Raw genomic sequence first — 21,217 nt, 5'->3', positions numbered from 1 at the left:
CTTCACTTAGCATAATCTGCTCTAATGCCATCCATTTCCCTGCAAATTCCATGATTTTGTCGTTTTTTTAGTGCTGTGTAATACTCCATTGTGTATAAATGCCACATTTTTTTTATCCATTCATCTATTGAAGGGCATCTAGGTTGATTCCAGAGTCTAGCTATTGTGAATTGTGCTGCTATGATCATTGATGTGGCAGTATCCCTATAGTATGCTCTTTTAAGGTCCTCAGGGAATAGTCCGAGAAGGGCGATAGCTGGGTCAAATGGTGGTTCCATTCCCAGCTTTCCCAGGAATCTCCATACTGCTTTCCATATTGGCCGCACCAATTTGCAGTCCCACCAGCAATGTACAAGTGTACCGTTTTCCCCACATCCTCGCCAGCACTTATTGTTGTTTGACTTCATAATGGCTGCCACTCTTACTGGAGTGAGATGGTATCTTAGGGTGGTTTTGATTTGCATTTCTCTGACTGCTAGAGATGGTGAGCATTTTTTCATGTACTTATTGATTGACTGTATGTCCTCCTCTGAGAAGTGTCTGTTCAGGTCCTTGGCCCATTTGTTGATTGGGTTATTTGTTATCTTATTGTTTAATTTTTTGAGTTCTTTGTATATTCTGGATATTAGGGCTCTATCTGAAGTGTGAGGAGTAAAAATTTGTTCCCAGGATGTAGGTTCCCTGTTTACCTCTCTTATTGTTTCTCTTGCTGAGAAAAAACTTTTTAGTTTAAGTAAGTCCCATTTGTTTATTCTTGTATTTAACTCTTGGGCTATGGGCGTCCTATTAAGGAATTTGGAATGCAACCCCACAATATGTAGATCGGAGCCAACTTTTTCTTCTATCAGGCACAGAGTCTCTGATTTGATATCAAGCTCTTTGATCCATTTTGAGTTAACGTTTGTGCATGGCAAGAGAAAGGGGTTCAGCTTCATTTTGTTGCATATGGATTTCCAGTTTTCCCAGCATCATTTGTTGAAGATGCTATCCTTCCTCCATTGCATGCTTTTAGCCCCTTTATCAAATATAAGAAAGTTGTAATTTTGTGGATTGGTCTCTGTGTCCTCTATTCTGTACCATTGGTCCACCTGCCTGTTTTGGTACCAGTACCATGCTGTTTTTGTTACTATTGCTTTGTAGTACAGTTTGAACTCTGGTATCGCTATACCTGCAGATTCACACTTCCTGCTTAGAATTGCTTTTGCTATTCTGGGTCTTTTGTTTTTCCATATGAATTTCATGATAGCTTTATCTATTTCTACAAGAAATGCCGTTGGGATTTTGATTGGCATTGCGTTGAACCTGTAGAGAACTTTGGATAATATCGCCATTTTGATGATGTTGGTTCTGCCTATCCATGAACAGGGTACATTTTTCCATCTTCTAGGATCTTCTTCTATCTCTCTCTTTAGGGTTCTGTAGTTTTCACTGTATAAATCTTTCACCTCTTTTGTTAGGTTAATTCCCAAGTATTTTTTTTTTTTTTGAGGATATTGTGAATGGGGTGGTTTTCCTCATTTCCATTTCAGAAGTTTTGTTGCTGATATACAGGAATGCCTTTGATTTATGCGTGTTGATTTTATATCCTGCCACTTTGCTGAATTCATTTATTAGTTCTAGTAGTTTCTTTGTAGACCCTTTTGGGTCTTCTAGGTATAGGATCATGTCAACCGCAAATAGCGATATTTTAAGTTCTTCTTTTCCTATTTTTATGCCTTTAATTTCTTTTGTCTAATTGCTCTGGCTAGTATTTCAAGGACTAAATTGAATAGAAGTGGTGAGAGAGGGCATCCCTGTCTTGTTCCAGATTTTAGAGGGAATGCCTTCAGTTTTTCTCCATTTAGAATGATGCTAGCCTGAGGCTTAGCATATATAGCTTTTACAATGTTGAGGTAAGTTCCTGTTATCCCTAGTTTTTCTAGTGTTTTGAACATAAAGGGATGTTGTACTTTGTCGAATGCTTTTTCTGCATCTATCGAGACGATCATATGGTTCTTATCTTTAAGTCTATTGATGTGGTGAATAACATTTATTGACTTCCGTATATTGAAACAGCCTTGCATCCCAGGGATGAATCCTACTTGATCATGGTGCATAATTTTTTTGATATGCTTTTGTATTCGATTCGCCAGGATTTTATTGAGAATTTTTGCATCTATGTTCATTAGAGATATTGGTCTGTAGTTTTCTTTCTTTGAAGTGTCTTTGTCTGGTTTCGGGATCAGGGTGATGTTGGCCTCATAGAATGAATTTGGAAGAGCTCCTTCTTTTTCTATTTCTTGAAATAGCTTGAAAAGTATTGGTATTAATTCTTCTTTGAAGGTTTTGTAAAACTCCGCTGTATACCCATCCGGTCCAGGGCTTTTCTTAGTTGGTAGTCTTTTGAGGCTTCTTCTATTTCTTCCTTTGTTATTGGTCTGTTTAAATTGTGTGTGTCTTCCTGACTCAATCTGGGCAGATCATATGACTTAAGAAATTTATCGATATCTTCACTGTCTTCTATTTTATTAGAATATAGGGTTTCAAAGTACTTTCTAATTATCTTCTGTATTTCTGTAGTGTCTGTTGTGATATTGCCTTTTTTATCCCGTATGTTAGTAATTTGAGTTTTCTCTCTTCTTCTCTTCATTAGCATGGCTAAGGGTCTGTCAATCTTATTTATTTTTTCAAAGAACCAACTTTTAGTTTTATCAATTTTTTCAATGGTTTTTTTTTTTGTTTCAATTTCGTTGATTTCTGCTCTGATTTTAATTATTTCTTGTCTTCTGTTATATTTGCTGTTGTTTTGCTCTTCCTTTTCTAGGGTTTTTAGATGTAGTGTGAGTTCATTTATTTGTTGGTTTTTTCTTTTTTTGAGGAATGAACTCCAGGAAATGAATTTCCCTCTTAAAACTGCTTTCATTGTGTCCCACAGATTCCGGTATGTTGTGTCTGTATTGTCGTTTATCTCTAAGAATTTTTTGATTTTCTCCTTTATGTCTTCTGTAACCCATTGATCATTCAGTAACATATTGTTTATTTTCCATGTGATGCAGGATTTTTCCTTCCTTCTTTTATCATTGATTTCCAGTTTCATTCCATTATGATCAGATATGGTGCATGGTATTATCTCCACACCTTTATATTTACTAAGAGTTGCCCTATGGCATAATATATGATCTATCTTTGAGTAAGATCCATGTGCTGCTGAGAAGAACGTGTATCCACTTGATGATGGTTGATATATTCTATATATGTCGGTTAAGTCTAGGTTATTGATTGTGTTATTGAGTTCTATAGTTTCTTTATTCAGCTTTTGTCTGGAGGATCTATCTAATGGCGAGAGCGGTGTGTTGAAGTCACCCATAATTATTGTGTTGTGATCTATTTGACTCTTGAACTTGAGGAGAGTTTCTTTTATGAACGTTGCCGCACCATTGTTTGGTGCATATAAATTGATAATTGTTATGTCTTGTTGGTGGATGGTTCCTTTAACAGTTTATAGTGTCCTTCTTTATCCCTTTTGATTAACTTAGGTTTGAAGTTGATTTTATTCGATATGAGTATGGCCACTCCTGCTTGCTTCCGAGGGCCATGTGAGTGGTATGATTTTTCCCAACCTTTCACCTTCAGCCTGTGTATGTCTTTTCCTATCATATGAGTCTCCTGAAGGCAGCATATTGTTGGATTCGTTTTTTTGATCCAGGTTACTAGCTTATGCCTCTTGATTGGTGAGTTTAGGCCATTAACATTTAAAGTTACAATTGAAATATGATTTGTGCTTCCAGTCATGTTTATTTATTTATTTATTTTAGTTTGGCTAGTTTTTACTTTTTGGTTATTTTCCTCCCCCTTTACTGAGATACCTCCCGCTGTTAGTTTTGGGCACTATTTTTCAATTCCTCTTCTTGTAGTATTTTGCTCAAAATGTTTTGCAGTGCTGGTGTTCTGGCTGCGAATTCTTTTAGCTTTTGTTTATCGTGAAAGATTTTAATTTCATTGTCAAATCTGAAGCTTAATTTTGCTGGATACAGTATTCTTGGTTGGAATCCATTATTTTTCAGTGTTTGAAATACATTGTTCCAGGATCTTCTCGCTTTCAAAGTCTGTGATGAAAAATCAGTCGTTAACCTAATTGGTTTACCCCTGAATGTAATCTGCCTCCTTTCTCTCGTAGCTTTTAATATTCTCTCCTTGTTCTGTAAGTTGGCCATCTTCATAATTATATGTCTTGGAGTTGGTCTATTATGGTTTCGAATGTTTGGGGTCCTGTAGGCTTCCAGGATTTGGCAATCCATTCCATCTTTCATCTCTGGGAAGTTTTCTAGAATTATTTCATTTAATATGTTGTCCATTCTTTTGGTTTGAATCTCAATGCCTTCTTCTATCCCGATGACTCTCAAATTTGGTTTTTTTATGACATCCCATATCTCTTGAATAGATTGCTCGTGGGATTTAAGCATCTTTTCTGTGTTGTCTATATTCTTTTCAAGTTGATAAACTTTGTCTTCATTATCTGATGTTCTGACTTCTACTTGATCTAGTCTATTTGTAATATTCTCGTTTGAATTTTAATTTGGTTTATAGTTTCCTGCACTTCTAGGATTACTGTTTGATTTTTTTTTAAGATCTCTATCTCCTGGTAAAGCTCGTTCTTTGCCATTTAAATTTGTTTGTTTAATTCATTTTCAAAATATACTTTTATTGGGGCTGGGGATGTGGCTCAAGCGGTAGTGCACTTGCCTGGCATGCGTGCGGCCCAGGTTCGATCCTCAGCACCACATACAGACAAAAGATGTTGTGTCCGCCAAATACTCAAAAATAAATGTTAAAATTCTCTCTCTCTCTCCCTTTCTTTAAAAAAAAAAAAAAAAAAATATATATATATATATATATATATATATATATATATATATATATACACACACACATATATATATATATACATATATATATATATACACACTTTTATTGCTTGGACTTGCTGTCTCATGTCTTCCCTAATATTCCTTTCCATCTGAGTTAGGTATGCCTTGAGTTCTTTCCCTATCCATGCTTCTGATGCTCCTAGGTCCTCCTATATATTTAAGTTGTCCTGCATTGTTTGTACTCCTTTTTTCCCTTGTTTTTCATGATGTTCACGTTACTTTCCAGCTCTGTTTGCTGTGTTTTTGCTTTCTCCTATAAATTTGTTTTGGCTTCGTATATCTCTGTTGTCTCTCCTTTGTGGTGGGAGATTATGCCTAGAGATGTTGGGCTTTATTGTACTTTAAAGCTGATTCATTCAATTTATAAAGGGCTTCTGGATTCTGTATGCATATAATGATTTGGTGTTTGTTCTTAGGACTTTATGTTTAGGTTAGGTGCTATGAAGGTATAAGGGTTAGTATGTCTTGGCTACTTTAGAAGGTTGCTCTACTGAAGGGGGATACTAACTGTCGATTGGATCAGGGTGTTGGTAGTAGCTAGGTATTTAGGAGCCCTATAGACAGCCTTGAAACATTCACCTATTAGCATTTATAAAATTACACGTAATGGAGGACGTAATGCTTGGGTTGAAAATTGCAGGGAAGGGGAAGGAAGGTGCTCTTAAAAAGAAAGAAGGAGAGGGAGATAGATAGAATAGAGGAGAATGGAAAGAACAATAAAACTTGAAAGGGGAAAGAAAGAAGGAAAAGGGGAGAGAAAAAATAAAATAAAATAAGAAATTAAATTAGGTCTTAGAGATCCATTTTCTTTTCTTCCCGTAGGCAGAGCTGTGCCCTCCGAGCTGCGTTTTGCCCTCTATGTGTCAACAGCAATCCCTGTAAGGCGGCTCCTGGGAGTCTCTCAATCCTGTTAGTCCAGAGCCGTTTTACTTCTCCGGCCCCTCCTCCCCTTCCTCCTGCCAGCCAGCCAGGTCCTGCTCACTGGAGGCGGTTCCCCAAGGATCTGGTTACACTTTCAGCCCCACTGCGTGCCCTATTTCCTGAACGACTGAGCACTCTCTCTATCATTCATCTAAGCCCCAGTGCTGTGGAGCTGTGGTCTGGGAGTCAATAGTTTAATTTTTCCGGACCCCTTTGGTGGGCACGCCCTCGGAAGCTGGCGGCTAAGACCTTGAGTATCGCCACTGGTGGTAATGTGAGTTGGGGGTCGAGAAACCCCTCTGCTTCCCTCAGCCCCTACAATCACGACCACTCCGCTGGCAGTAGGAGGAGTTGGGGGTCAGGAGTGCCCTCTATTTCCCTCCACCCCTACCGTCATGCCCTCTCCGTTGGCAGTAGGGGGAGTTGGGGGTCAGGAGTCCCTTGGCCCTTACGGTCATGCCCACGGAGAGATTTTTCAAGTTTCCCGGTTGTTTGTATCTGGTGTGGTTGGGAGTCACACACCTGCTAAAGTAGATTCCGCTGGGAAGGAATCTCGTTGGCCGAACTCTGGTGACTTCCCCTCTCTGCTATGGCGGGCTCCTGGCTCCTTGCCAGTGTCCGAAGGGAGGGGTGAGACTGGCTTGTCTCTGGTCTGACTCAATCTCTGGTTTTAGTTCCCAGTTCGCTATTTCATAAAGGCTTGGTTAGAGTCCCTTCACGTCGCCTCCTGAGCCAGGCGGGCGGGGCTGTTCTCCGAGCAGGGCGGGCGGGGTGGGTGAGGCCGTTCGCCGGTTGGGCGGGGCCGTTCCCAGAGCCGGGCAGGTGGGGGACTGTTCCTAGCGCTGGGCCGCCAGGGGCGGTTCACAGAGCCGGGCCGGCGGGGGCTGTTTGCAGAGCCGGGCAGGCAGCGGCCGTTCGAACGTTCGCCGCAACGGGCGGGCGGCGGCCGTTCGGCGGGACTGGACCTCTGCGCCGCGTGGCGGAGATTCACTTGTTTGGGACAAACTCAGGATTAAATTACTTATATTGTGCCCAAGAAAACAGAACAAATGTAAACTCAGAAAATTAAGAGAATAAAAGAACAAAATCCCTAAATTTATAACAGCAGCACTTCTTAATATAACTTACTTCATGCAGTCAGCAAAAAGACTTTCCACTCCAACTGAATGAGCAATAATTAGGCATTCCAGTATAGAAGTCAATGTTCTGGAAATGGGCTAAAATTGACAGAAAACATTGCTTTTATTCTTTTTTTGGTTTGCAGAGGGTAAAAGTATTTGGTTCATAAAGAAAATGTGACATATATCTAAACTGTAAATACATACAATTCAAAATCTGATGAATTAAAAAACCAATTTTCTATACTTAGTTCTCTATCTGAAATTAACTTCTGTTGGAACTCTGCCTATAGGCATGCTGTGTAGTTAATGTCTCAAATTTTCTTAAAAATACCTTTCCACACAAACACCTATATAAAGATGTTTAAAGCAGCTTTACTCATTATTCCTGAAACTTGGAAGCAACCAAGATATCCTTTAGTAGGTGAATGGATAAATGAATTATAGTACATGCAAGCAATGGAATACTCACACTGAATGAGCTATCAAGTCAAGAAAAGACATGGAGGAAATTTGAATAAATATCACTAAATGAATATTAATAAGAAGTCAATCTGAGCTGGGTGCACTGGTACATTCCTGTAATCCCAGCAGCCGGGAAGGCTGAGACTGGAGGATCCCAAGTTCAAAGCCAGCCTCAACAATAGCCAGGTGCTAAGCAACTCAGTGAGACCCTGTCTTTAAATAAAATACAAAATAGGGCTAGGAATATGGCTCAGGGGTTGAGTGTCCCGAGTTCAATTTCCAACACACAAAAAAAGAAGTCAATCTGAAAAGGTTATCTACTATATGATTTCAACTATGTAACACTAAGAAAAAAATCAAATCTATGGGGACAGTAAAAAGATCACATATATGTGATGTCAGATACATGTGATTATACATTTGCCCAAACTCATGGAATATATAATACCAAGAGTGAATTCTAAAACCTATAGACTTGGGTGATAATGATGTGTCAATGTAAGTTCATCAATTGTATCAAATGTATCACTCTGGTAAAAAAAATTCTGATAATATGTGGAGGTATGGGTATATAAGCTATCTCTATACCTTTCTCTCAATTTTAACAAAATGTAACAAAGCCCGTGTGCTGATCTTGGATAAAAAGAGACTTTAATTAAACTATAATATAACATTTTTTAAAGCACATATATAAAAGTAATTAATTAAACAAAAGGTAGATACAGATAGGGAAAACAACCTATTGCTCTTGGTATTAAGCATATGTGCTATGTATTGCCCATGCCATGTATTTTCAGGTTTTGAACTGTTCCTAGACACATCTATTTCCCCAATAGGTTGAATTTCTCTTTATACACATTCATTCGTTGTGAGCTAGGGTTCAAGACCAGCAAAAAGTCAGTTTATATATCTAGTCTCTAAATATATACTTCCAAAGATCCCCTGTTCTCAAAGCAGAGAAAAACCTTCTTTAGAAATGTCTCTGGCATAATTCTTCCAATAAGGTCAGTAATTTCCAACTTTTAATTTATTCTTAATTAAACTAATTTAATCTATCAAATTAATCTATTAATTTAATCTTCTAGTACTATTAATCTTCTAGTACAAAGTATTATAGGGCGGGCACAGTGACACATGCCTGTATTGGGAGTCTAAGGCAGGAGGATTGCAAGTACAAAGCTACTCAGCAATTTAGCAGGGCTCTAAGTAGCTTAGCAAGACCCTGTCTCAAAATTAAAAAAGGGCTGAGGTGGATGTGGCTCAGTGGTAGTGCACTTGCCTGGCAGGTATGAGGCACCAGGTTTAGTTCTCAGCAACACACACAAAAAAATAAAATAAAGTCTATCAACAACTTAAAAAAAAATAGGGCTGGGGAGGGTTCAATCCTTGGTACCAAAAGAAAAAATAAAGAAAAAAGTGTTCTAGTAGTACTTAAGAACTAAATGTAAATATTTTGCATATTAACAATTTAAATTAAATTTAAATTTAATTAAAATCCCTATAAGATAATTGGAGTTCCTGAAATCAGAAATGACTATCACTATTACAGGTTATATGATGATAATTCTACCAAGTTAAATAATTTGGTTTTCTTTTTTATATATATATATTTTTTAGTTGTAGATGGACACAATACCTTTATTTTACTGACTTATTTTTATGTGGTGCTAAGGATCAAATCCAGTACTTCACACATGCAAGGAAAGCACTCTACCACAGAGCTACAACCCTAGATATAATTTGATTTTCTGAACAATTCATAGAAGAGTATCAAATTAGTATAGCAGACTAAGAATACTCAGAAGTCTGAAGAATTGTAAAAGTATGTACAAGTTAAAAAGTTCAACAATCTAATTTTTCTTAGAAAAAACCAGCCTTATATAACATGAAGTCTAGTGATATTATAACAATAGTAATTTCTGTAATTGTCAAAATGTATATTTAAAAAAACTTGTTGCTTAAAGCAGAAGACTGGCAAACTTTAGCCTGTGGGGAAAATGTAGTCCATCACTGGTTTTGTGAATAAAATTTTACCAGAATACTGGCATGTTACTTCATTTATATGTTGATCTCTAACATCAGAGCACAGTTCTGTATAGACAAGAGGATTCACAAAGCCTGAAATTCGGGGGGGTGGGGAGGTGGGTGGGTACTGGTGATTCAATCCAGGGGTGCTTTACAGCTGAGCTACACATCCCCAGCCCTTTTCTCTTTTTTTAAATTTTTGAGACAGGGTCTCACTAAGTGCCTTTACAGAGAAAAACCTGCTGACTCTTGGCTTAAAGGGATAACTTTGGCTCTTTGAGAATTTATTTATAGGGAATTGCTGATTCCCAAGGTTTTTTTTGTAACGGCATGATTGACCTTTAGTCATTTTCAAAAACCTGCTTGCAGAATGTGGGAAGATAAATATTGAAATTATTTTCTAAAATATATTTTTAATTGGTGACTATATGTATGCATATAAAGTAAATATATATCCACTATAATGCCATAAATGAAGCCCCCCTCAAATTTAAATGTATGAAAGGCAGGATTATGAAGTTAATGAAATGACTAAAACTATCTCCAGTCAAGAATTGTGAGGCCAGTTGTCTATCATATTATACCTATATTTGTTTTACTGTGGGTATCTTATGATAAATTTATGATACTTAAGTCACTGCCAAGAGACTGCATAAGTGAGAAATAAAACTTAAAAATTATATATATTCAAAAGTCAGGCTGGGGTTGTAGCTCAGTTGGTAGAACATTTGTCTAGCATGTGTGAGGCACTGGGTTCGATCCGCAGCACCATATAAAAAAAATAAATAATTAAAATAAAGTTATGGGCTGGGGTTGTGGCTCAGTGGTAAAGTGCTTGCCTGGAATGTGTGAGGCACTGGGTTTGATTCTCAGCACCATATATAAATAAAAAAATCAAGGTCCATCAATAACTAAATGAATAAATAAATAAAATTTAAAAAATAAAATAAAGTTATTATGTCTGTCTACAACTAAAATTTTTTGAAAAAAATTATATATTCAAAAGTATATTATAAAAATACATATTTTTAAAATATGAAAAACAAGAAAGTTTAAAGATCAGGTCAATAAAAACAGAAACTGTTCTCTCAAATATTTATTACCACAGTAATACAAACTATATTAAAATAAATAAAATACAATAAAAAAATTTTTCAACAAAATACTACACTGTTAATTTAAAAAGAAACACTTTCTGTTGTTTTAATAGAAACAAATATGCCCTTGGGTTTAAAATTAAGTGGGGATCCTTTTGTTGTTCATAAGTGTGGTGACTGAGTTTTTATATCATTGAGATGTGCCTCCCTCAAACAGTGTTACAATGTCAGTATATTACCTGTCTGATATAAAACAATAAAATAAAGTGGATCACTAAAAGTAAAATACAAGAAGCTGCATATAACTCATATACTCCTGAATGTATAAAAATAGAGGCAATGGTCTAAAATTATTCATAAGATTATTTTTATGTTAGATTAACTAGTTTACTGAGAAGTATCAGCTCAGAGGAGATACTAACATAAAACATTTTTTTTTTCAAACTAATGCTTTTTACCTAGCTATGTCAAATCCCCAATTTTTCACATCTTTTAAAAAATTTTTTTAATTATTTCTTACATACATCACATTAGAGGAGTGCATTACATTCATAATTCTTTTGCATTGCAATTCTTAATACAATAAGCAGATTCCATAGCTTTCTGGTTTTATTGTTAAAATTCAGTAGAGTACTGTTTTAATATCTATCTCATATCTGATATCAATCTTTTTCTCCATAACATTGACTAGATTCATGATTGGTGAGATAGGCAATAGGGAGTAGAACATAATCTGGTCTCCTGCTCCTCCATTTTTTAGGTCTAACTCTAAGGAAGATGCCCATTGGTAGCTGTGGTCATTTTACATAACTAAGCAGAGACTAAGATGGTAATAGGGTGTTGTCCTTGACTTTGCTCTCAGATGCTGGTGGCCTTTGCTGAGGTGGTGGCTCTTTTAGGGGAAAAAAAAAATTCACCACTGCCTCTCGGTGTTTAAGGACTTTTCTAAGGGTTCATGATGTATGATGTCTGCCTAAGTGGGACACTGTTTTCTGGTCTTGATTCAGTATCCTCTTTCGTGGAACTACTAAGGTCCTCCTCCTTCCCTGTAGATCATGTGTAAATGGGGTGGAGAGTGGACTCTTCAACTTTTTTTTCCTACATAACAATAACTATAGTCCCTTAACACCAGGATAGTTCTAGCTTGTCCAGCAAGCCTCCTACCTTTAGAAATATCCACATTAAGGTTATTCTCATAGGCTTTTCAGGCCTATTCCAAGTTCCCCCAAGAAATCGCTTATCACTTTCTTTTTTTCCATGATGGGCTAGTTTTATGGATATAGTAAATGTCCAACTGGGACATGAAGGCATCCTATCCTTGTTGCAATTACTTCCTATCTTTATTTTTTATATGTGATTCACTTGGATCTCCCTCCTAACTTTCATTTTAGGAAAATAGGGGAGGCATGTGCAGGAGAAAGAAAAGGCTTTCACTACAATTATTCTCTCTCCACAAAGCTGAGGAGACCACATATTGCCTTCCTTTTTTCAATCCCCTTAATTATGAAGGCTGGAGTGAATCATTGGTCAAAACTACATGAGGGGTTTAACTGTTTCTCAGTAAACTCTGCAGAGGGGTAATGATGGCATTCGTGAACCCAGCTGTTCATGGCTCTCTTTTAGCATATGGGCTGCTTCCTCAGTTACAATTTATGGGGAGGTAGGAAAAGTCCTATCCAACACAAAAATCTAAAGTTAAATGTCCTTTTTTTTAAGATTTATTTTTTAGCTATAGTTGGACAAAATACCTTTATTTATTTATTTTTATGTGGTGCTGAGAATCGAACCCAGGGCCTCACATGCACTAGGCGAGTACTCTACCGCTGAGCTACAACCCATTGCAATTTAAGTGTACTTAAAATTACCTAATTAAAAGTCATATAATGCATACTATTTCCTCACATACCCAGTAAAAGGGAAGTACAATGTAAACAGTTCTTTCAAAATTTGTTTTTGCTGGGTTTTTTTTGTTGATGATTATGTGATCATTGTAGGAAATTTACACAATTTAGAAAGGCATAAATGAGAAAATAGAAATAACCTACAGTTACAAAGTACATTGAAAGAATGAAGTGGACCAGGGATGTAGCTCAGTGGTAAGGCTTTTGTCTTGCAAGAGAAGGCCCTGGATTCAATCCCCGGCATGGCAAAAAAGCAGAACAAAAAACAACCCAATGAAGAATCTAAGAATAATGTCCCAAGGGGGGTTGGAATGCATAAAATGGAATATTTCTTTAGACAGTAAATTGACCTTTGCGTAAACTAAAATAAAAAACAATCAGTATTCATATTCCATATGGAGAGATTGTAGAAGAGAACTAAGTACATTCTCCAAAGAAGTGGTACAAAGAAAGTACATACTTTTAGGGGAAAGAATCAATGAACCATGGTGTAACTCTTTGATAAAAGGAGAAGATAACTATATTTCTTGACTTCCTTTCTCCTAGTGTCAAATCCTAAATCCTTTCAATAACCCTCCCAAATCAATTTTATTTCACTTAAAATATTTTAACTAGTTTCTGATTTTTGAAAGGACACCATATGTGCTGTCATTTGGAACCCCCATTAGTTATAAACTAATTTTTTTATATTTGAAGTACTATTACAACAAAAATCTTAAATCTAGTAGGTAATAATGAGTGACTTAAAGTACTGGGTAAAGATTTCTGAGACTCAATAATTACCTTCTGAAAGAAATTACAGTAATCTCTTCTTAAAATATAGATTGCTACTTCTTTTAGTCCTTCTAGTCCATACATATCAGCCATATTGAGTATCTGACTAAAATGAAAATAGATGCACTTGTTAATTCTCCAATATAAAAATCAAACCATAATACACAGTGATTTCTTGATAACATATAGTCTTTAAAAATAATTTGAATTACTTTAGTTCTAACTTTTTGCTTCACATAATAAATATTCTTTATGGACTATAACGACAACACAGGCCAAAATATGGAAAGCACTGACACTGATTCACTTAATGTGAATAACAAGTAAATCTGGAGATATTTCAAATTCCCCTCATTTTCTCGGTAACATATAGAACAAGATTTTTAGGAAACTGCTTTGAAAGTTGTAAATGTTACAAAAATCTGCGCAGCAGATTTGTACAATAATAGTTTGGGGAGTGAATTCACTGATGGTTATCATGGTTATTGATGGTTATTGAAAATGCCTACAAATGACTCCAAGATTAGAACGCATGTAATGACTGCAGAGTTGCCTTTACTTCTTTCATCTGGTAAGTACTTCTGAGCACATACACAAGCTTCCAGTATTTAGACAGCCTATAAGTTTTGAGAGCATAAACTTTCCTATAGGTTGCCTGGGGATAAAATATTGGTACTTAATTTCTGTGACCTATGATATGTTCTCCCCCAAAATGTATTTATTCGATTCAAAATTAGAGGAACCCCAACGATTCTTTAAAATTAAAAAAGCATCTTTCACTCGTTTGCTACTAAAATACCAACAGAAAATTGGAAGAGTAAGGTAGAATTTCACTCTCCAGTAGGATTTCAGAAGTTTAGATAGTATTTCAGTATACAACATGTAAGAATCACATACTTGTTGGTCTTTGCATGCCTTTATATTCTGAAATAAATTTTAATGTTTTTCTTTTGCTGTTTAAAAAAGACAACCTAAATTTTAAAAATATAGAAGTATAATAACATTCAAAGTTTGACAAAAAATTGATTTTATTTTTATAAAAAACTCTCATTTATTTTCCAAAGTAAGATTTTTCTAAAATAATTTAAGTCTAAAAGACCTTTCTTAATCTTATTACTGTAAGTTATTCAGCTTTTCTTATTGTTTTTAGATATTTTCCACACACACTCAAAATATAGCTAGCAAAATTGATAATAAAAGTGAAGCTTCAGAATCAAGCAAGGTGACACACACCTATAAATTCCACACTTGGGAGGTTAATTTAGGAAGATCACTTGAGCTCAGGAGATCTGTCTGGGAAAATAGCAAGACCCCATCTCAAAAGAAGAAAAAAAGTGAAGCTTCTGCTTCACTGATACTGCAACATAGCTCAATAAAGCAGAACCTGTAAAATATTAACACTTTTATATTTAAGCTTATTAAAAAGTAATACATACCCAACATTAGCTTTGTCTGGAAAGTCCAAAATTCCTCCATATATAAAATGCATCATAACATTCATTTCTACATGGTTTATACTGCAAAATAAAGGAAAACTCAAATCTAGAAATAATTAAGGTTTATCTAAATCAATAAATCATTCTATTTCCCATAAACTTTTAGCCAAAATAAAGTTCTAATCTCCATTCTTAAATAAACACTATGTAGGCATATCATTAATTTAAAATGAACTGCAACTATGGACTTATACATAGGTTATAAAATGTACACTATCAAATAATTGATTATTTATCAAGAATCTTTTTCCATATTTTTTAGAGTCTGGGATGTTAAGAAGTCATTGTCCAACTTCTTCTTATTAAGAAATTATCTCCTCTGCTAGGATGCAGTACAGTGGTAGAGCACCTGCCCAGCATGTGTGAGGCCCTGGGTTTGATCCCCAGAACCATAAAATAAAGAAAGAAATCCTCTCTTCAGCATCTTTGATAAATTAGCCTCTGGTTTTGCTTAAGGATGGACAACTCTATTCACTAGGAAGATTATTGTTATACTGTACAGATTGTACTTGTAATACCTACACCTAGAGCTAGTGGCTCTAGTTTGACCAATGTCCTCATGACATAGCTGAAAAAGTAGACATGACTTAAGAAATAGTTGAGTGATAACCTTTATTATTTACTATAGCAAACTCTGAATTCTTAACCTCTGCTCTGGTTTGTCCCCTCTGAAAGTCATGTTGACATCTAATTCCTAGTGTGAGACATCAAGCAGTAGGACCAGATGGGATCTTTAAAAGGTGATTAGGGTTCTGTCCTCATGAATGAGTTAACCCATTCAGGTGATTAATGGATTAATGGGTTATCTTGATAGTGGGTCTGCTATAAAAAACAATTTGACTAAGTCTCTCATGTGCTTTCTTTCTCTTGCCATGTGATATCCTGTGCCATCTTGGTACTCTGCCAATAAGAATATCATCATCAGATGGGCCCAATCAACCTTGGACCAGAGCCATGAGCCAAAATAAACATCTTTTTTAAAAAAATATCTATTTAGTTGTAGATGAACACACAGTATCTTTATGTAATTTTTTAATGTGGTGCTGAGGATTGAACCCAGTCCCTCACACATGCGAGGCAAGCACTTTACTACTGAGCTACAGCCTCAGTCCCAACCTCTTTTCTTTATAACTATTCCAATCTGTGGTAGTATATTATTAAAAAGCAACAGAAATGAACAATCTCCCTCCTCCTCTACACTCCAAATTCAGTCTTCTTTTTGTTATTTCTATCTTATTGATAGCATTTTCACAGGACATCTTTCCCCACCCTCTACTTCTCTGTACCAAAGGGGGCAATTTATCTGGCTGGTGGACAACCATTGCTGGTTCCTTAGGAGGAAATCAGAATGAGAGGTAATTTGATTTCTTTTTTCCTTTCAGCTGAATCAGTGGGAAGCTGGTGACTAGGAAAAAGTTAACCTGCTATACAGAATCAGACTTCTTACGTGGGTTGATTTAGAGGAATACAGTAAACAAGCTAACTTTGGTTCTTAGATCAAAGCACATTATACTGTTTTAACATTTTGATCAGAAATAAAGGAAATTTTTTCTTATTTCATCTGTTGATTCATTTTACTCTGAACATAAAGGAAGAAGTCTATTTATTAGATACCCCTGACCCCGCTAGACAGCCTCTTCAGACCTCATTCATCTAGATGCCTAACTTAGAACCCGAGGTTCATCTTAATTCTCTTCCTCATTTACTCTGTCATATATACCTTCAAGAACTTCTTGAATTCAGGTTCTACTATCTATTTTCCCTCTCCCTGCCCTGGTTCAGCCTCTTGTTTTCCTTTTCTTTTTTTAATATTTATTTTTTAGTTGTAGTTGGACACAATATCTTTATTTCACTTATTTATTTTTATGTGGTGCTGAGGATAGAACCCATGGTCTCGCAAGGGAGCCACAACCCGAGCCCCAAGCCTCTCATTTTCTCCTGTCTGAACTGACAGTATCCTTTCACACAGGTTTCCTGTCTGAAATCTTCTGCTAGCATTCCATTTCCCACATTATTATCAAGTGACTTTGCTAAAATGCAAATCTTATTTATGTCTCCCACTTCTAAAATTCTATTCTCCAAAGCTCATAGAAAAAAGTCCAAATTCCCCAGTTTGGTATATAGACCTCTATCATCTGACCCCCCAGTTCTCCCTCTCTAGTAGCTGATGAAAGATAACTGAATTTACTCATTTTCTATACTTAAACAACTTAAATTCCTTTTTTATCTACGCCTTAGCACATATTAACTGTGCTTACAATGTTCTCCCTCTCCACTTATTTTATCTTTCAGACACAAGATTAGTGGGTCTTTATCTCTATTTCCTAATACTCCTAAGGCAAAAACAAAAGCAAAATAAATAACAAAACCTCAAATGAGTGTTAAAAACAATAACGAACATTTATTAAGCACTTATTATGATCCAGTCCCTGAATTAACATGCACTTTGAATGCTACTGGCTCATTTAATCATCATAACAACTCAACAATAAATATTATTATTAGTCTCATTTTATAGATCTAGACATTGAAATTGAGTAACTTGCTGGTGATCGAATGGCTAGTAATGCACTGGAATTTAAATCTAGGCAGAATCACTCCAAGTCTAGGCTTTCAATCAGTACTCTACATATACTTTCATTATTTCACTTATCAAACTAATTTGCAGTATGTTTGTTTATGAATTTGTCTCTCTTTCTAGACCATGTTCTGTAAGGGCAGTATTGATGTCTTATTTATTATTGTATGTCTAGTGCCAGAAGAATGTCAGTATTGATTTAATACCACTGGAACAGAAGAATTTCCTTTCTTCATGTAATACTGGAGCTCGGTAGTAGAATCTTGATTGAGACAGTGTTGGTAAGAACCTCACAGATTACTAAGCATAGTTCCTAATATTTGTTAAAGGAACTAAACAAGAAACAAGAAGAAAAAAATGGAGTTTCAGAGAATTCAGGTGTTTACTTTGATTCTATTATTCCTTGAATAATATATGTTCAGTAAGTGTTTGATGAATGTTTAATGAATGACTTATTAGAACTCATACAGAAGAACTCAAACCTTCCCAAACTGGCCTCTATTATGGCTAACTAGTTTCTGCTGATTCCAAACTCTGATCTTTAATACTTAGAGAAAAAAAGTGAAAAATCTGAATATTCTCACATATATGTACATATGTATATAATGAAAACAACAAGGTTTAATCTCAGAACATTAAACCATATTATCTATAGTTTGTTAATCTAAAACATTAGCATGATTTCTAGAATGTAATGCTGTTCAATATACTTTTCCTCACATTTCTCAAGAGCCATTCTTGTTAACATTTATGAGAACTGGCTATTTATATTGAAAAGATAGTTTAAGACTTGATATGTTTAAGCAAAAAATAATGACTAAATAAAAACAAGAGTCATTTTATTAAAATAAGGAGCAAAATCTAGACACTTGAGCCTATGTATCAATATATGACAGCAATAAAAACAGCAAGAAACCAATTTCCTGCTGTCTTGACAGATGTTTTACTAAGATGCATTCTTGTTATCATGTTGCAAGTCATCTATGTTTTTCCTAAAACGGTTTATAAAGACATGATCAAGTGACCTAGAAAAATAACAAATTACTTCAATAGTCCACGATTTAAATGGAAAGATTTAAAGCATTATTCCAACTAAAGTGTAATCAGATAAAAGCTTATAGGAGATGAAAACATTACATATATTCAAAATTAGAAAAACTAACAACTAATGAGAGGACAAAGATCTAAGAGATTGATGCACCTACTCTATGCAATTTCTGTGTTTCTAAAGTTTCAGGCACCTATGTGGGTGGGATTATAGGACTCTAATATGCCCACCTCAAAAGCACGGTGGTTCTTTCTGTAAGAACAGACAGGATTTCATGCTATTCTATTTGTAGAAAATATGCAGACTTACAATAGCTACATAGTTTCAAAAGAAGCTGTTGATAATGCAAAGCAGTCACTGAGTTCTGGTATTGGAAATGGCCCTCACTTGAACTTTATTCTCTTTAGAATAAAGAGAAATTCTAGAGAAATTAGAAAAAGACAAATCATAATGACATACTATGTACCAAGCACTATGCCAGGTTTTTTTGTTTGTTTGTATTTTTACTATACCTCACTCAATCCTTTCAACAACCTCAGGAAGCTCACGAAAATTAAGGAATTTTCCTAAATTTAAGAAGTTATGGCTGGATATAGGATTTCCTATAAGGACATCATAGTTCACAATCTTTCTATTATACCACACTCTCCATAGAAACATCTACCTGGGTTTATAATATGGTAACGGAAAAAATGGAATTGGTTTTGTAAATTACTTTGTTACAATATAAAATTCCCTGAAAGATGTGATTTTTTTTTTCTGTAAGGTAAAATTCCTCAATCTGTTTTAGCCTTCCAATAGCATTTATATGCCACAATATTAATGTGGCATATAATAATCTAAAATGGCAATCTGAACACAATCAGTTTGATATGTGATATAATAGGAAAGGGAAAAAAATTACAGCATTATATGATAAGAATAATGATAAAAGGATGTAGATTAAACCATGCAGCCATCAGAAGATACTATCATCTTTTATTTTAGTGTTATAAAATCTTCCTTGATGAATGAGTTGAACCGAAGAGAAATCTATCCTCATTTCCAGCGCATTAGCAATAGGAATAAATGTACCAATTGGAAGTGAGCCTCCACTGCTCATACAGCAGTGTGGGTAAGAGGATCCAGTAGGTAAGGTGCAGAGCCTTGCTTGCCATAGAATAAGTGAAAGGAAAATACTACAAGAAGCATGAGCCTGGTCATGGCTGGCACTAATACAAAGTATAGTCTGCTTATTTGGATAACACTTGGAAACTAATTTGGCTACTTGTATTTGACCTTCCTTGAATAAGCTACTAAATTTGGTCAGCAGTAGTCTGGTCATATTATATAGGAAAATACTTATCATAAAGATGGAAAGTTACAGGTGAGAGAATAGAGACCAATGACTGATGCCACTATTTCTTTTCCACTGACCTCTTAATAAAAAGACCTCATCTTCAAAAGCCTGGGTATGTAAATGTTTAATCTGTCAGTTCATGAGGGATGATGAAGGAAGAATGAAAGACAAAGACAAGACTCCCCTTGCCTTTATTCCTATAGCTAAACTTAGAGGTCAACAATTATGTAAAACAGACAAAAGTTGAAGGGGCATCCATTACCAAATGGCCTTCCTGTAAGATTATAAGCCTATGTCATACATTCCCTAATGAACCTACCAGGAGCTTTAAGGTTCAACGGGACAAAATGTTAAAAGTGCTAATTTTAACAGTACAGAAGAGTACTTCTTGCTAGCTCAAGAATACAGGTCAATGGGAAAACTTTTTAATTTCTTCAGTGACCAGTGGAATGAATTCTGAACTGATAATTAATAAATGTGTGATTTATATTCTACATACACACTTATTTACCTGGGTAGACATTTAACTTTAAAATACCTTCTCTATCTCAAAGACTGATTCTAAAAATTAGGGTATACTAAATGTGGAAGAAATACAAAATATATAGTATTATTGTCAGATATTATTACTTCAAATAGAATCATTTGAAGACAGGAATAAGATATACATAATAGGTATCAAGTAGTTAAAAGTATCACTAACCTAAGACACTAAAATTTATTCCATGGAAAGAAATTACTTTCCTTTGCTAATTAGTAAGATCCCATAATCATACTTCTTTTGACTTTTGCCTCACTACACAGACTTATATAATTTTTAATGAATGCCAAAAAGTTAAATTCTGAGTCAAACTAGTATTATTTTTTATTTGAATTGTTAATGAATGCAATTCTAATTAAGAGTGGATTGACAGTTTAAAAAATGAAGTCTAAAATATATGAAACATAGCTGTTGGACAAGTTTTCAAAATTATACAAAGTATAATTTTGATTATCCTTAGGATTGCCATACTTAGAGACTCTGGCTTTTGTTAGCTACCCTTCCTATATTCAGTGGATATTTCAAATTGATCATAAAGAAAGAGATCTTATCAGTAGGATACATATGTCTTTTAAGCTGTTTTTCAGTAGTGATGATAAAATGTCACCAAGAGATCCATTTATATATTCTTTTTACCTACAGGATAATAAAGTCTATAGCCTGGCATTTAAAATCTTCCATAATAATAAACTATCTGTTATGAACTGAATGTGTTCCCAAATTCATATGGTGAAGCCCAAACTCCCAGTGTGGTTATATTTGGAGATGGGGCCTCTAAGGAGTAATTAAATTTAAATCACAGGTATGGAACCTAGATCTGAGAGATCAGTATCCTTACAAAAGACACCACAGAACAAAAGCCATGTGAGCACATAGCAAGAAGGTAGCTACCCTACTCAGACACCAACCTTGCTGACACCTTCATCTTCAACTTTCAGTCCTCAGAACTGTGAGAAAATAGGTTTCTGTTGTTTAAGCCACCCAGTTTTGGCATTTTGTTATAGAAT

General features: G+C 35.3%; 1 protein-coding gene and 1 non-coding gene across 2 annotated transcripts in view; one reads left to right on the top strand and one right to left on the bottom strand.

Moving 5' to 3' along the window:
- Btbd8 (BTB domain containing 8) overlaps nucleotides 1-21,217 on the bottom strand; it is an 83,426-nt gene that overhangs the window by 30,827 nt on the left and 31,382 nt on the right. The window contains exons 6-8 of the mRNA XM_027935262.3: nucleotides 14,645-14,725; nucleotides 13,218-13,314; nucleotides 6,957-7,045 (exon numbers count right to left, since the gene is read on the bottom strand). Coding sequence (XP_027791063.3) covers nucleotides 6,957-7,045; nucleotides 13,218-13,314; nucleotides 14,645-14,725 — 267 coding nt within the window. The remainder of the gene's footprint in view (nucleotides 1-6,956; nucleotides 7,046-13,217; nucleotides 13,315-14,644; nucleotides 14,726-21,217) is intronic.
- On the top strand, nucleotides 10,683-10,782 carry LOC114092707 (small nucleolar RNA U13). The gene has a single exon (XR_003582787.1). It is a non-coding gene; the product is annotated as a small nucleolar RNA U13 (small nucleolar RNA).

The sequence above is a fragment of the Marmota flaviventris genome, chromosome 10 (assembly GCF_047511675.1).
Source record: "Marmota flaviventris isolate mMarFla1 chromosome 10, mMarFla1.hap1, whole genome shotgun sequence".
Taxonomy (NCBI): Eukaryota; Metazoa; Chordata; class Mammalia; order Rodentia; family Sciuridae; genus Marmota; species Marmota flaviventris.
The sequence above is the reverse complement of the archived record's forward strand: the minus strand, read 5'-3'. Positions and strand labels throughout refer to the sequence as shown.